General features: G+C 41.7%; 1 protein-coding gene across 3 annotated transcripts in view; it reads right to left on the minus strand.

Annotated features, from left to right (window-relative positions):
- ppp3ccb (protein phosphatase 3, catalytic subunit, gamma isozyme, b) overlaps positions 1-15,699 on the minus strand; it is a 31,669-nt gene that overhangs the window by 14,790 nt on the left and 1,180 nt on the right. For all 3 annotated transcript variants that reach the window (XM_024380929.2, XM_024380928.2, XM_024380927.2), the window contains exons 2-9: positions 11,114-11,311; positions 10,913-11,037; positions 9,212-9,323; positions 8,939-9,084; positions 8,555-8,772; positions 8,351-8,445; positions 8,096-8,221; positions 7,915-7,992 (exon numbers count right to left, since the gene is read on the minus strand). In XM_024380929.2, the coding sequence (XP_024236697.1) occupies positions 7,915-7,992; positions 8,096-8,221; positions 8,351-8,445; positions 8,555-8,772; positions 8,939-9,084; positions 9,212-9,323; positions 10,913-11,037; positions 11,114-11,311 (1,098 nt within the window). The remainder of the gene's footprint in view (positions 1-7,914; positions 7,993-8,095; positions 8,222-8,350; positions 8,446-8,554; positions 8,773-8,938; positions 9,085-9,211; positions 9,324-10,912; positions 11,038-11,113; positions 11,312-15,699) is intronic.

A 15,699-nucleotide genomic window follows, 5' to 3' on the forward strand; every position in this document is an offset into this window, starting at 1 on the left:
GGAGTAAGATAAGGGTACAGCTAAAGGCTATAAGAACTGGTCGTCTAGTGCGTTGGGACAGAATAAAAGGAGCAGATTTCTGGGCGTGGCAGCATAGATCCAGGGCATAATGTACAGACAATGGTATGGAAGGATGTGAGTACAGTGGAGGTAAACCTAGGCGTTGAGTGACGATGAGAGAGGCTTCATCTCTGGAGGCTCCAGTTAAGCCAGATGAGGTCATTGTTGATGACAACAATGCTGTTTTCACTTTGCAACTTAGTATAAATCCAGTAGCGTTCCATAATTCACTAGTAGTTTGTGTCTGTTACATCTGCAAACAGCTAGTTTGTCTTTTCTTAGCAAGTTGGGCCTAAATCGTTTTAGCTGGCTGGCTGGCTAGCTAATAAATGTACTGAGTCAGAGCAAACGTAATTAGCTATACAGCCTGATAATACCAGAGATATAGACCTAAATCAGCATGTTTGTGCAACAGTACCTTCTAAATCAAAGAGGAATATTCAAAGAATTAATATGTTAGCTACATGAACTAGCTAAGAGAAAACATTAAATGTAGCCCAAGATTATAGCATCCCCGAGGAAACACTTAACACTTTGGATCCTACCCTGCTACAATAACTCCTCCATTGCATTTTAATGAGTTATCATGTGAAACACTGTATTAAAAGTGCACACTATTATATTCTACCTATATAATTAGATGAATCATTCTATTTCCATGATTACAACAGGTCACCCAAGTGTTTTCCTCTAAATCGCAAGTAAAATTGCAATTGCAACATTTGCTGAAAAATATGGCCTAGATTGTTTGCCCATATCGTGCATCCCTTCGTGGCAGTGTGGAAATGTAATTTACTGATGGTCCCTAGGCTATTTAAGAACATAAAATACAGGCAAATCGTAATTTCTTTGTTGAAATACCTCAATATGATATTTTGGCCATATCGCCCAGCCCTAACCCTGTCCATGCATTTTAAGGCTGCTTTGAGAAAATGATTTATCAGTGACCCAAGCCCAGCTCAGATAATCCCTACCCTTGAGTCGCCGAGTTGCCGTAGTGCTGCTGCAAATGTACATTGTCCCAGGGGCATTGGCAGTCATAATGTAAGTAACCTCATTTCTGTCCCTCTAACTCCCCTGAATGACCCTCCCAATCCTACATCTTTTGTATGCAGTAATCATGGGCCTATGAACCTGAGTTACACTGCAAGCACTGAGCCGGTTTGCCTTAGAAGGAAGTCCACTGTGTGCAGCTCTCCCTGCATCATCAGCTCAAACATAAATATCACTGTCATGTCTACCTCTAATAAGCTTGTCAAGTAAAGCAATAAAAAAAGAAACACCAAAAAGTGCTAAAAAGAACTTACGAGTAACCGATAACATTCATATACTGACTATCTCTGAAAGTCACTTAGATAATGCCTTTTGATGATAGTGGTAGCAATACATGGCTTCAACATCTTCAGAAGAGACAGGAATGCCAAATGGTGGAGGTGTTGCCGTGTATGTTCACAGTCATATTCCTGTAAAGCTTAGAGAGGAAATGCTGTTGATGTAATATGGCTACAGATGATTCATTTGCCTCCCCTAAAGCCCATTCTAGTGGGAAGCTGCTATAGACCACCAAGTGCACACAGTCAGTATCTGGATAATGCGTGAAATGTTTGATAATGTATGTGCTATCAACAGAGAGGTATTTTCTGGGTGACCTACATATTGACTGGCTTTCATCAAGCTGCCCACTCAAGAAAAAGCTTCAAACTGTAACCAGTGCATGCAACATGGTTCAGTCAACCTACCAGGGTAGTTACAAACAGCACAGGAATGAAATCCTAAACATGTATTGATCATATCTTTACTAATGCTGCAGAAATCTGCTCTAAAGCAGTATCCAAATCCAACAGATGTAGTGATCATAACATAGCAGCCATACCCAGGAAAACCAAAGTTCCAAAAGCTGGGCCTAATATAGTGTGTATAAGATGCAAGATGTTTCACAATGTGTTTTCTAGTGATTCCTATGTTGAAAATGTGGTGTGTAATTTTATTTATTTAACTAGGCAAGTCAGTCTTATTTACAATGACGGCCTACACTGGCCAAGCCAGGATGACGCTGGGCTAATTGTGCGCCGCCCTATGGGACTCCCAATCACGGCCGATTGTGATGCAGCCTGGATAATGAGGAGCAACCAGACGCTGCACTTCATACATTTATGAAATTGCTTATTCCAGTTACTAAATAAGCATGCACCTATTAAGAGAATGAATGTAAAAACATTTGAATCAGTGTGGAATTGAAAAATTGTAGGGTTGAGATGGATGACGCAAAGGGAATGACAAATAGATCTGGCTGCACAGCCGATTGGCAAACACACTGTAGATTGAGAAATCATGTGACAAAACCGAACAAAAAGAAGAAGAAACTGTACTATGAAACAAAGATAAAGAATGATAGTAAAAAAGCTGTGGAGCACCTTCAATTAAATTTTGGCCAAAAAGGCAAACTCTGCTCCATCATTCATTGAATCAGATGGCTCACTCATCACAAAACCCACTAATATTGCAAACTACTTAAATTATTTTTTCATTGGCAAGGTTAGGAAACTTAGGCATGACATGCCAAAAACATATTCTGAACCTACACATCCATGCATAACTGACCAAAGTATGAAAGATAAGCATTGTAATTTTAAATTCCGTAAAGTAAGTGTGGAAGAGGTGAAAAAAATAACAAGCCACCTGGGTCTGACAACTCAGATAGAAAATGACTGAGAATGATAGCGGACGATATTGCCACTCCTATTTAGCATTTCACTGTAAGGTCACCTGTTGCATTCAGAGCATGTGACAAAAAATGTCATACAATTTTATTTGCAATCTCTTCAATCTAAGCCTACTGGAATGTGTGTGCCTACAGGCCTGGAGGCAAGCAGGTAAGGGCATTCAACACTTATATAAGTGACTGATGATTGGCTGAGAGAAATTGATAATAAAAAGATTGTGGGAGCTGTTTTGTTAGACTTTAGTGCAGCTTTTGACATTATCGATCATAATCTGCTGCTGGAAAAACTTGTGTTTTTGGCTTTACATCCCCTGCTATATTGTGAATTGTCTAACAGACCACAGAGTGTGTTCTTTAATGGAAGCCTCTCCAACATAATCCAGGTAGAGTCAGGCATTCCCCTGGGCAGCTGTCTAGGCCTCTTACTTTTTTCAATCTTTACTAATGACCTGCCACTGGCTCTGAGTAAAGCATGTGTGTCTATGTATCCTAATGACTCAACACTAGACACATCAGCAAGTGAAACCCCTGCAACACTTAGAGATGCAGTCAGTTTCAGAATGGGTGGTAAAAAATAAGTCCTAAATATTTCAAAACAAGAAGCATTGTATTTGGGAAAAATCATTTGGGACAAATCATTCACTTGCAATGAATAATGTGGAAATTGAGCAAGCTGAGGAGACTAAACTGCTTGGAATAACCCTGGAATGTAAAACTCATGATCAAAACACATTGATGCAACAGTAGTTAAGGGCCTAGTTTTGTCGCACCTGGATTAATGTCCAGTTGTGTGGTCAGGTGCCACAAAAAGAAAATTACAACTGGCCAAGGGCAGCAGGGCTGGCCCTTAAATGTACACAGAGAACTAACATTAATGATATGCACATCAATCTCTCTTGGCTCAAAGTAGAGGAGAGATTGACGTCATCATTACTTGTATTTGAGAGAGGTATTGACATGTTGAATTCAACAAGCTGTCTATTTAAACTACTAGCATGGCCATCCATGCATACACCACTAGACATGCTACCAGAGGCGCACAGTACTACATAGAGCCATGACTAAATGGAACTCTATTCCACATCAAATAACTCATGCAAGCAGTAAAATTTGCTTTTAAAAAAAACAGATAAATACACACCTTTACGGAACAGCAGGGACTGTGAAGACACACGCACACGTGGATTTTGTGTTGTAGATATGAGGTAGTAGAGGAGTGGCCTGAGGGCTTACACTGTGTTGTGAAATATGTTGCGTAATGTATTGTAATGTTTTTAAAATTGTATATGACTGCCTTAATATTGCTGTACCCCAGGACTAGTAGCTGCTGCCTTGGCTAATGCAAATCGATAATAAATACAAATACTGAAACCCTGTTTCAGTCTGCTTTCCACCAGACACTGGGAGATAAAACACAAGCCCAAATCTACACTGGAGTTGCTTACCAAGAAGAAAGTGAATGTTCCCGAGTGGCCGAGTTACAGTTTTGACTTATATCTACTTGGAAAAACAGTTGAAGTCGGAAGTTTACATACACCTCAGCCAAATACATTTCAACTCAGGAATTTCACAATTCCTGACATTTAATCCTACAAAAAATTCCATGTCTTAGGTCAGTTAGGATCACCACTTTATTTTAAGAATGTGAAATGCCAGAATAATAGTAGAGAGAATGATTTTTTTCAGATTTGAATTCTTTCATCACATTCCCAGTAGGTCAGAAGTTTACATACACTCAATTAGTATTTGGTAGCATTGCCTTTAAATTGTTTAACGTTTTGGGTAGCATTCCACAAGCTTTCCTCAATAAATTGGGTGAATTTTGGCCCATTCCTACTGACAGAGCTGGTGTAACTGAGTCAGGTTTGTAGGCCTCCTTGCACGCACACGCTTTTTCAGTTCTGCCCAAAAATGTTGTGTAGGGTTGAGGTCAGGGCTTTGTGATGGCCACTCCAATACCTTGACTTTGTTGTCCTTAAGCCATTTTGGCACAACTTTGGAAGTATGCTTGGGGTCATTGTCCATTTGGAAGACCCGTTTGCGACCAAGCTTTAACATCCTGACTGATGTCTTGAGATGTTGCTTCAATATAACCACATAATTGTCCTCCCTCATGATGCCATCTATTTTGTGAAGTGCACCAGTCCCTCCTGCAGCAAAGCACCCCCACAACATGATGCTGCCACCCCCGTGCTTCACGGTTGGGATGGTATTCTTCGGTTTGCAAGCCTCCACCTTTTTCCTCCAAACATAACAATGGTCATTATGGCCAAAAAGTTATATTTTTGTTTCATCAGACCAGAGAACATTTCTCCAAAAGGTACAATCTTTGTCCCCATGTGCAGTTACAAACCGTAGTCTGGCTTTTTTATGGTGGTTTTGGAGCAGTGGCTTCTTCCTTGCTGAGCGGCCATTCAGGTTGTGTCGGTATAGGACTCGTTTTACTGTGGATATACATAGATACTTTTGTACTGGTTTCCTCCAGCATCGTCACAAGGTCCTTTGCTGTTGTTCTGGGATTGATTTGCACAGTATGGTCGTCTCCAGGAGACAGAACGCGTCTCCTTCCTCAGCGGTATGACGGCTGCGTGGTCCCATGGTGTTTATACATGCATACTATTGTTTGTACAGATGAACGTGGTACCTTCAGGCGTTTGGAAATTGCTCCCAAGGATGAACCAGACTTGTGGAGGTCTACAATTTTGTTTCTGAGGTCTTGGCTGATTGATTTTCCCATGATGTAAAGCAAAGAGGCACTGAGTTTGAAGGTATGCCTTGAAATACATCCACAGGTACACCTCCAATTGATTCAAATGATGTCAATTAGCCTATCAGAAGCTTCTAAAGCCATGACATCATTTTCTGGAATTTTCCAAGCTGTTTAAAGGCACAGTCAACTTAGTGTATTGTATACTTCTGACCCACTCGAATTGTGATACAATGAATTATAAGTGAAATAATCTAAATAATTACTTGTGTCATGCACAAAGTAAATGTCCTAACCGACTTGCCAAAACTATAGTTTGTTAACAAGAAATTTGTGGAGTGGTTGAAAAACGAGTTTCAATGACTCCAACCTAAGTGTACGTAAATTTCCGACTTCAACTGTATATGGCGATTGTGTAAAATGGGTGAGATTTTATTTTTTTTAAATGGAGAAAAAAAATTGAATTCAGGCTGTCAATCAACAAAATGTGAAATAAGTCAAGGGGTATGAATACTTTCTGAAGGCACTATATCTCCGGGGCTAGTTTGTGTTTGTCAAAAGATTACACAATGTAAATGAGTCCATATTTTCATGCTGGCACACCTTTTAGTTATCATTAAATGCTTTCAAAATGTGTACATGATTTTCAAAAAAATATATAGTTGGTTTGAGGTTTATAAATCATAATTTACCGATGGTCCCTAGGCTAAATTTACCACAGGCATTACAATACGGTGGCGTGCAGCTGCACTCCGGATTGATAATCACTTGTGTGCAGCCAGCTGGGGGCATATGGTTTGATTTGAAACAAACCCCACTTTCATTCACGTTGTGACACTGTCTCGTCCACAAATCACACAATACTGTCTCGTTCACAAATCTCACAACACTGTCTCGTTCACAAATCTCACAACACTGTCTCGTTCACAAATCTCACATCACTGTCTCGTTCACAAATCTCACATCACTGTCTCGTTCACAAATCTCACAACACTCTGTTTTGGATGAGACAGACTTTAAGACCAAAATGTTCTTATTTACACTTAATAGTACATTTTGAGAGTGGAATAAATCTTTCTGACTCATATTCTGACTAATATTAACGCCACATAGGCTATTTTCTAAATGAGAAGTTGGTTTTTAGGGGCAGTTGCTCTTTAAAAGCAGACCTTCAGTCTCAAACTTATAATTGATGCTTTTAACCAGAGGAAGAGGCGACGCAAGAGGTTTCACTTTTGCCAAAATCTGTCCATAAATACCCCAATGCGTTTCTATGGGCTTATCTTGCACCTAAGCTTGTCGCCTGCCTTCCTGCCTTTGAGACAAGGACTCAAGGGCGGCAGATGAGCATTGCGTCAATTTTAGGGATATGTACGGTTCTTTGAATATTTGAACGGATGCTAGTATTCGAATACTTGTGAGAGTATACATTTTAGCGAGAAAACAATGATTGGCCTATTTTATAACTGAAAATTGTAATATTCATGTGACATAGTTGCATACAAGAATATACCATGATTTTCAAATGATTCATTTCATAAAACAACCAACTTTTCAATTTAGTTTTTACAACGTGCACGGTGCGCCCCATACAAATACTGACAGATGACCGGTAGCCTTCATGTGTGTAACTTGCTGTTTTTGTTGGCCAATCAAGGGGGCAAAGAGGCTCAGCGTGTAGCAAGTGGAGTGAGAGTTTACTAAAGCAATGCAAAATGGATGAAATTACAGAATTAAAAGTTACAGAAATGAGAAGGAGTACGGCAACCAACAGGTAGGCAACCAACAGGTAGGCTGTTGTTTTATCTGAATGGGGGTTTGGGAGAAAGTGCAGCATGTGGCCTCAACTAGCTGACTAGCGGAGCTAGCTTCTCTAGCTAGGCTACTCCAGTCAAGACAGGCACTGTTATATGGGATCATAAAAACATTGTGGCTGCTACAAGTGAGATCTAGGCTGTAGTAGAGTTGCTCTCTCTTCCCCCGTCTGCTCGTTCCCATCTCATAAATTACAAACCGGCCCATCTGCAGCTGCAGCAATAGCGCGGCAGCCTTTATCCCTCACGCAGCAGTGCTCAGGTTAGAAGAGTCACATGTATTTTGAATATCCGGCCAAAAAATGCATGATACTATTCCAATAGTGAAATTATTTCAAACCCCCATCCCTAGTCATTATATACAGATCTTTGTTCTAACAACCCTTTAGATCTGTCTATTTACCTTCACATCTACCGTTGCTCTGTGATGAGCAATAACGCACTTCAGTCAAAAACAACTTCACTTCCTTAAGTTTCAGTTCCTCCTTGAAGAAACCAAATGCTGCTATTTCAGCCTCTTCTCATCATTTGCTTACATTGAAAGTCAATATATATAAAACATATTTAAATAAATAAAAAGAGTTCTTAACAGGGCGTGTTTTTTTTTTTACCCTCGCAGGTGTCGTCTCCTTCAGACATGAGCTCGTCGTCAGAGCAGATGTTGAGCACGTTAACCAGCATCTCTGTCACTGTAGGAACACACACACAGGGTTACCACACGAACACACGTTATCTCACAGGTCAGTTTTGCAAAGGTAACATGGAGCCCAAAGTTATCACACACACACTCACCTTTCTCGCCTACAAAGGGCAGAGACCAGGTGAAGACGTCCATGAAGTTGGGCAGCCAGTAGGGGTGGGGGGAGCAGTTGAACTGCCTGATGTTCATCACGTTGTTCTCATACTTCAGCACCGCCGCTACAAGGACACACACACATATATACATAATCTATCTACCCTGTGTTGCCATGGTTTCTATCCTGTCGTCATGGTTTCTTCCCTGTTGTCATGGTTTGAAATGGAGTGTGGCCTTGGTCATTTCTTTACCTTTGTTGTTGTACACGTCCAGGTAATTCGGAGCAGAGAAGATCGTGATCAGAGAAGGAAAACCTGTCGTCTGGCTTTTCCTGTACATTCTATACCTGAAATACACATTAAACAGGAAATACACTGTTAATATCACGAAACAGTATTATACTACTACTAATATTATTATAATTATTCATGCGTCATATCATGGATAATACTCACCCAGCGTCTTGGGCTTCATGTGCTCTTATTACTGACAGCAGATTATTGTTCATCAGAAAGTCACATACTGCTGGGTAACTGTAGAAGTAGGAGCAGCCTCTAACAGAGTTATGAGCAAAGTGTTCCTGGGTCTTCTCAGAGCCGTAGTCTTCTCCAGGGTCTGACCACAGCAGGTCACACATGGGTCCGAATGCAGGGGGCTCCTTAAACCGATCCAGCTGGTCAACACAAGAGTTAAACAAAGTTGATCTACAGGGTTTCCCAATTAAAACACAGTTAAATAACTCATTAGACCAGTCAAAACACTTAACATAGCCAGCTAAACCAATTCAAATGATTAAGTTAACCCAGAGCAGGTCAGGGGATAGAAGTCAGGGGTCATACCTTGCGTATGTCATCCAGGCAGGTGATTTCAGGGCTCAGGCCTCCGTGGACACATAGGAACTGCTGGTTGAGGAGCGCAGCCAAGGGAAGGCAGTCAAACGCCTCCATACACGCATCATACACACGCTCAGAGTACTTTATCTTACCTAGAACACAACAAAGAGGACATTATTACTATTACACCCATGCACCCACCCACACATAGGCACACCCACAGGCGCACACACTAAATACACAAGGGCCACTCACACTAAATACACAAGGACCACTCACACTCTTGTTTAAAGGTGAAGTACTCTGTGAGATGTCGGCACTCATGGTTTCCTCTGAGTAGGAACAGAGTGGTGGGGTGGTTGATCTTCAGAGTCCACAGGAACAACACGCACTGAAGATAGAAAGAGTGTGTGTGAGATCCCTCTCATGATGCTAACGTTAGTATAATAATAAGAATCATAGCTAAGACGCTAACGATAGCTAGCTACGATTCCTACCATGACGCTAACGTTGGCTACGATTCCTACCATGACGCTAACGTTGGCTACGATTCCTACCATGACGCTAACGTTGGCTACGATTCCTATCATGGCGCGAACTTTGGCAACGATTCCTATCATGACCCTAACGTTGGCTACGATTCCTATCATGACGCTAGCGTTTGTTACGATTCCTATCATGAAGCTAGCGTTGGCTACGATTCCTATCATGACACTAGCGTTGGCTACGATTCCTATCATGATGCTAGCGTTAGCTACAATTCCTATCATGATGCTAGCATTAGCTACGATTCCTATCATGATGCTAGCGTTAGCTACGATTCCTATCATGATGCTAGCGTTAGCTATGATCACCACAGCTAGGATAAAGGCCAACTTCTCTCACATTTCCTCCCATGCGCCAGCCACCTAGCAAATCAAGTTCAAGACAATGAGATTCAGTTCCTTGCCATTTGATTAAGGGCTAGCAAGACGCACACACAGCAGAAAGAAAGAGAGCAATGACGTGGGGCACATATCTTCACATACACTATGTGACGTAGTACGGAATTTTCAGGGACCACTTGTCTCTAAAGTGCTACTTTCACAACTACTGGCGCTACTTTCACAACTACTGGCGCTACTTTCACAACTACTGGCGCTACTTTCACAACTACTGTCGCTACTTTCACAACTACTGTCTCTACAGCGCTACTTTCACAACTACTGGCGCTACTTTCACAACTACTGGCGCTACTTTTCACACTTTCACAACTACTGTCTCACAACTACTGGCGCTACTTTCACAACTACTGCTACTTTCACAACTACTGGCGCTACTTTCACAACTACTGTCGCTCTCACAAGTCTCTGCTACTTTCACAACTACTGTCTCTACAGCGCTACTTTCACAACTACTGTCTCTACAGCGCTACTTTCACAACTACTGTCTCTACAGCGCTACTTTCACAACTACTGTCTCTACAGCGCTACTTTCACAACTACTGGCTCTACAGTGCTACTTTCACAACTACTGGCTCTACAGTGCTACTTTCACAACTACTGGCTCTACAGTGCTACTTTCACAACTACTGGCTCTACAGTGCTACTTTCACAACTACTGGCTCTACAGTGCTACTTTCACAACTACTGGCTCTACAGTGCTACTTTCACAACTACTGGCTCTACAGTGCTACTTTCACAACTACTGGCTCTACAGTGCTACTTTCACAACTACAAAAGTACCGGAGAATCTCTTTAATTCATTAGAATACATGCTATTCACAGCCTTCCCACAATATTTTTAAACCCAACTGTGTGTGTTGGGTTAGGGAGGGTAGTGTGCGTTTCTGTTCGTCTGTGTGGGGGAGGGCGGTGGTACTGGGTAGTGTGCTTCCTGTCTATTTAAAGATGTGCTCCTAAGCCCTGCGACTCAAGGCTGTGTAACAGGCCATGACTCCAAATGTCAGATGTAACAGCAGATGCTGAAACACACACTGACCTCGATGCTGAAGTACCCTCGATCGACATAGTCCCCCAGGAACAGGTAGCGGGTGCTGTTGGGCGAGCCGCCCACCTCAAACAGCTTCATCAGGTCAAAGAACTGGCCATGGACATCCCCACACACTGCAACACACACACACACACATTAGAGGTCCGTCTGTCGGAATATGTTAGGGGTTAATTAGAGGTCAGAGGTTACCTGTAATAGGTGCTTCCACCTCCAGCATGCATTTCTCTTGTCGCAGGATGTTGGCTCCATCAGTGATGATGCGTAGAGCTGCTTCCTCCTCAAGGCGGCCCTCCTTAACCAGATGGCTCTTCAGTACCTCAACACTGGGCTTCCCATCTACATACAGGTCCTTTACAGTCAGCCTGGAACCAGGGGGGTAGGGCACCGCTACAACACAATAAAAACAACATTTGTCATTTATTTTTTTATTTAACTAGGCAAGTCAGTTAAGAACAAATTCTTATTTACAATGACGGCCTACCCCGGACAATGCTGGGCTAATTGTGCGCTGCCCTATGGGAGTCCCAATCACGGCCGGATGTGATGCAGCCTGGATTAACGGAATACACACTACTAACTAGAGGTTAATCGGCATGGCCGATTAATTAGGGCCGATTTCAAGTTTACATAAATTGGTAAATCGGACTTTTTGGATGCCGATTATGGCCGATTACATTGCAATCCACAAGGAAACTGCGTGGCAGGCTGACCACCTGTAACGCGAGTGCAGAGTCAAAAGGACCTTGTGGCTGCAAGGAGCCAAGGTAAGTTGCTAGCATTAAACTTCTTACAAAAAACAATCAATCTTCACATATTCACTAGTTAACTATACATGGTTGATGATATTACTAGGTTAACTAGCTTGTCCTGCATTGCATACACAGTTGAAGTTGGCAGTTTACATACACCTTAGCCAAATACATTTAAACTCAGTTTTTCACAATTCCTGACATTTAATCATAGTAAAAATGCCCTGTCTAAGGTCAGTTTGGATCACCACTTTATTTTAAGAATGTGAAATGTCAGAATAATAGTAGAGAGAATGATTTATTTCAGATTATCACATTCCCAGTGGGTCAGAAGTTTGCATACACTCAAATAGTATTCGGTAGCATTGCCTTTAAATTGTTTAACTTGGGTCAAACGTTTTGGGTAGCCTTCCACAAGCTTCCCACAATAAGTTGGGTGAATTTTGGCCCATTCCTCCTGACAGAGCTGGTGTAACTGAGTCAGGTTTGTAGGCCTCCTTGCTTGCACACGCTTTTTCAGTTCTGCCCACAAATTTTCTATAGGATGAGGTCGAGGCTTTGTGATGGCCACTCCAATACCTTGACTGTGTTGTCCTTAAGCCATTTTGCCACAACTTTGGAAGTATGTTTGGGGTCATTGTCCATTTGGAAGACCCATTTGCGACCGAGCTTTAACTTCCTGACTGATGTCTTGAGATGTTGCTTCAAAATATCTACATAATTTTCCTGTCTCATGATGCCATCTATTTTGTGAAGTGCACCAGTCCCTCCTGCAGCAAAGCACCCCCACAACATGATGCTGCCACCTCTGTGCTTCATAGTTGGGACGGTATTCTTCGGCTTGCAAGCCCCCCCCCTTTTTCCTCCAAACATATCAATGGTCATTATTGCCCTACAGTTCTATTTTTGTTTCATCAGCCCAGAGGACATTTCTCAAAAAAGTATGATCTTTGTCCCCATGTGCAGTTACAAACCATAGTCTGGATTTTTTATGGTGGTTTTGGAGCAGTGGCTTCTTCCTCGCTGAGCAGACTTTCAGGTTATGTTGATATAGGACTCATTTTACTGTGGATATAGATACTTGTGTACCTGTTTCCTCCAGCATCTTCACAAGGTCGTTTGCTGTTGTTCTGGGATTGATTTGCACTTTTCGCACCAAAGTACATTCATCTCTAGGAGACAGAACGCGTCTCCTTCCTGAGCGGTATGGCGGCTGCGTGGTTCCATTGTGTTTATACTTGCGTACTATTGTTTGTACAGATGAACGTGGTACCTTCAGGCGTTTGGAAATTGCTCCCAAGGATGAACCAGATTTGTGGAGGTCTACAATTTTGTTTATGAGGTCTTGACTGATTTCTTTTGATTTTCCCATGATGTCAAGCAAAGAGGCACTGAATTTGAAGGTAGGCCTTGAAATACATCCACAGGTACATGTCCAATTGACTCAAATGATGTCAATTAGCCTATCAGAAGCTTCTAAAGCCATGACATTTTCTGGAATTTTCCAAGCTGTTTAAAGGCACAGTCAACTAAGTCTATGTAAACTTCTGACCCACTGGAATTGTGATACCGTGAATTATAATGAAATAAACTGTCTGAAGACAATTGTTGGAAAAATTAGATGTCCTAACCGACTTGCCAAAACTATAGTTTGTTAAAAAGACATTTGTGGAGTGGTTGAAAAACAAGTTTTAATGACCCCAACCTAAGTGTATGTAAACTTCCGACTTTAACTGTAATCAATGTGGTGCCTGTTAATTTATCATCGAATCACAGCCTACTTCAACTTCGCCAAACAGGTTATGATTTAACAAAAGCGCATTGCCGATAAAAGCAATCTTTGCACAAATGTACCTAACCATAAACATCAATGCCTTTCTTAAAATCAATAGACAGAAGTATATATTTTTAAATCTGTATATTTAGTTCAAATAAATTAATGTTAGAAGGCAATTTTAACTCGGGAAATTGTGTCACTTCTCTTGCGTTCAGTGCAAGCAGAGTCAGGGTATATGCAACCGTTTGGGCCGTCTGGCTCGAGTAATCGGTATCGACTTTTTTTGGTCCTCCAATAATCATTATCGGCATTGAAAAATCATAATCGGTCGACCTCTACTACCAACACTAACCGCTGTAAATAATTGGTGCATTAAACACCCTCTAGCATCTATTGGTCAATTGAACCCCAGGACCCACCCCCTAATGTATCTATTGGTCAATTGAACCCCAGGACACACCCTCTGGAGACCTCAGGGTGCCCATCCTTTCACAAAAAGGTGTTGGCTCTAGAGAAAGACAGAGAGCGTTTATGGGTGTACTGCATGGCTGAGTGAGTGGGTAAGAATAGAGCGTCACATTTGCATTAGGACTAGTTACTTTATCAGGAAGAGCAGGTTTGACTGGCAAATAACCATCTCTATCTGTGTCTCTCTCTCTTCTGTCTGTCTCCAGGCTATATTAAATGTTAAGTCCTAGCCACATTATTAATCTACCAATCATTCATTAGAACCCGGTCTTTTATGTTATCATCGGCGTGGCGCCAGGTATTGCATCCATAATTTCCGCTATGAAAATAGCAAAAATATTTATTCCCTTCGGTCTCGCTATATCTCGATTGGCTTTCTCGGCCGAGTGATCTAGTTAGTGTAAAACTTCAAAACAGAAGCAGGTCACACAGACAGATTGAGCCAATCATGTCACATTAAACTAGTTCATCATATCTAACCCATACACTGAATACTGGTTCATCTTATCCAGAGTGACTCCACACTAAACACATTCTAGTCCCGGGCCCATATCCATAGAGTTCTTCCCTGGGACCTGCATCAGGGCCCATATCCATACATGCATGTGTGACATAGTCGTTACACAGGCAGAGTGATGCAGCTGGCTGGCCTGATCAGGTTACCATCGGTAAATAAGCCAAAAGGTCAAAACGTCAACCCTCACAGAGCATTGACAACCCACTCACACAGGCGCCCACACACACACACACACCTCTTACCAAAAACGGATTATTGATCGCAGCCAATTCTTTTAAAAAGCATGCTTGCGTCGCACTAGAAACATTTAAAGGCATAGGCCGCATTATTTTTGACAAACAATGGTCCGCCACTAATCAAAATATTAGCATGAGAGATATGTTCTGCCAACTTTCTATTTGATTTTAAATGCTATAAAAATACATTTAAAACTACAGGTAACATCAGATTAAGCAGATTTGGATTTACACAAGTTACATCGTGTGTGTATATAATTTAAAGAATATTTTTGAAATGTAATTGAATGTGTACTATGCCAGCTAAAAGCTGAATTAGAGTACACCAACACATACAAGAAAAACATTTCAATGAATAAGATGAAATACAACAAAATCAAAAGATAAGGGAGCAAGAAGCAAGAATGGAGGTAGAACAGTCTGAGTTGTGGAGGGAGGTGGGAGCATCTTGGTCAGTCACAGCCAGGGAGGACAGTGGTCATGTCAGAGTCATGCTATAGACCTATGTATGAGTGTGTGAGGGCTAGCAATGTGATCGTATATAGCCTAGTGCTTTATGTAGGATGATGGTTAGCCTGGCAGCGTCAGAGAGATGCAGGTATAATGACATCATCTTCATGCTCCTAAGCACCACTTACCCACTGAGCCTATCACTCACTCACACTCTCTCTATTTGGGTCCACAACGAAGTACATTGTCATAAAGCCAGAGGTCACTACTTACTCCTCCTCAATCCCTGTGGCCAAACCCAAAGTCCTGTTGTTATTTTCATAATATAGATCAGGGTTAGATCAGGCTACACGCAGTACCTGATACCTGTTACAGTTGAGACAGAGCAGTAGCTATGCACTGTTAGGCCTGCCATCTGCATGCTGTACCATTCAAGTCCATTACAAATAGAAGCAGATTCTTCAAAAGCAAATGTTGCAATTTGGTAGCAAAGCAAATCCCCCCCTCCTAATAGGCCACCCAGGCTGTAAATCAAAAAGACCCGCTCTATGGCACTCAATCCACTGACAGTCATTCAG

The sequence above is a fragment of the Oncorhynchus tshawytscha genome, linkage group LG20 (genome assembly GCF_018296145.1).
Source record: "Oncorhynchus tshawytscha isolate Ot180627B linkage group LG20, Otsh_v2.0, whole genome shotgun sequence".
Classification (NCBI taxonomy): domain Eukaryota; kingdom Metazoa; phylum Chordata; class Actinopteri; order Salmoniformes; family Salmonidae; genus Oncorhynchus; species Oncorhynchus tshawytscha.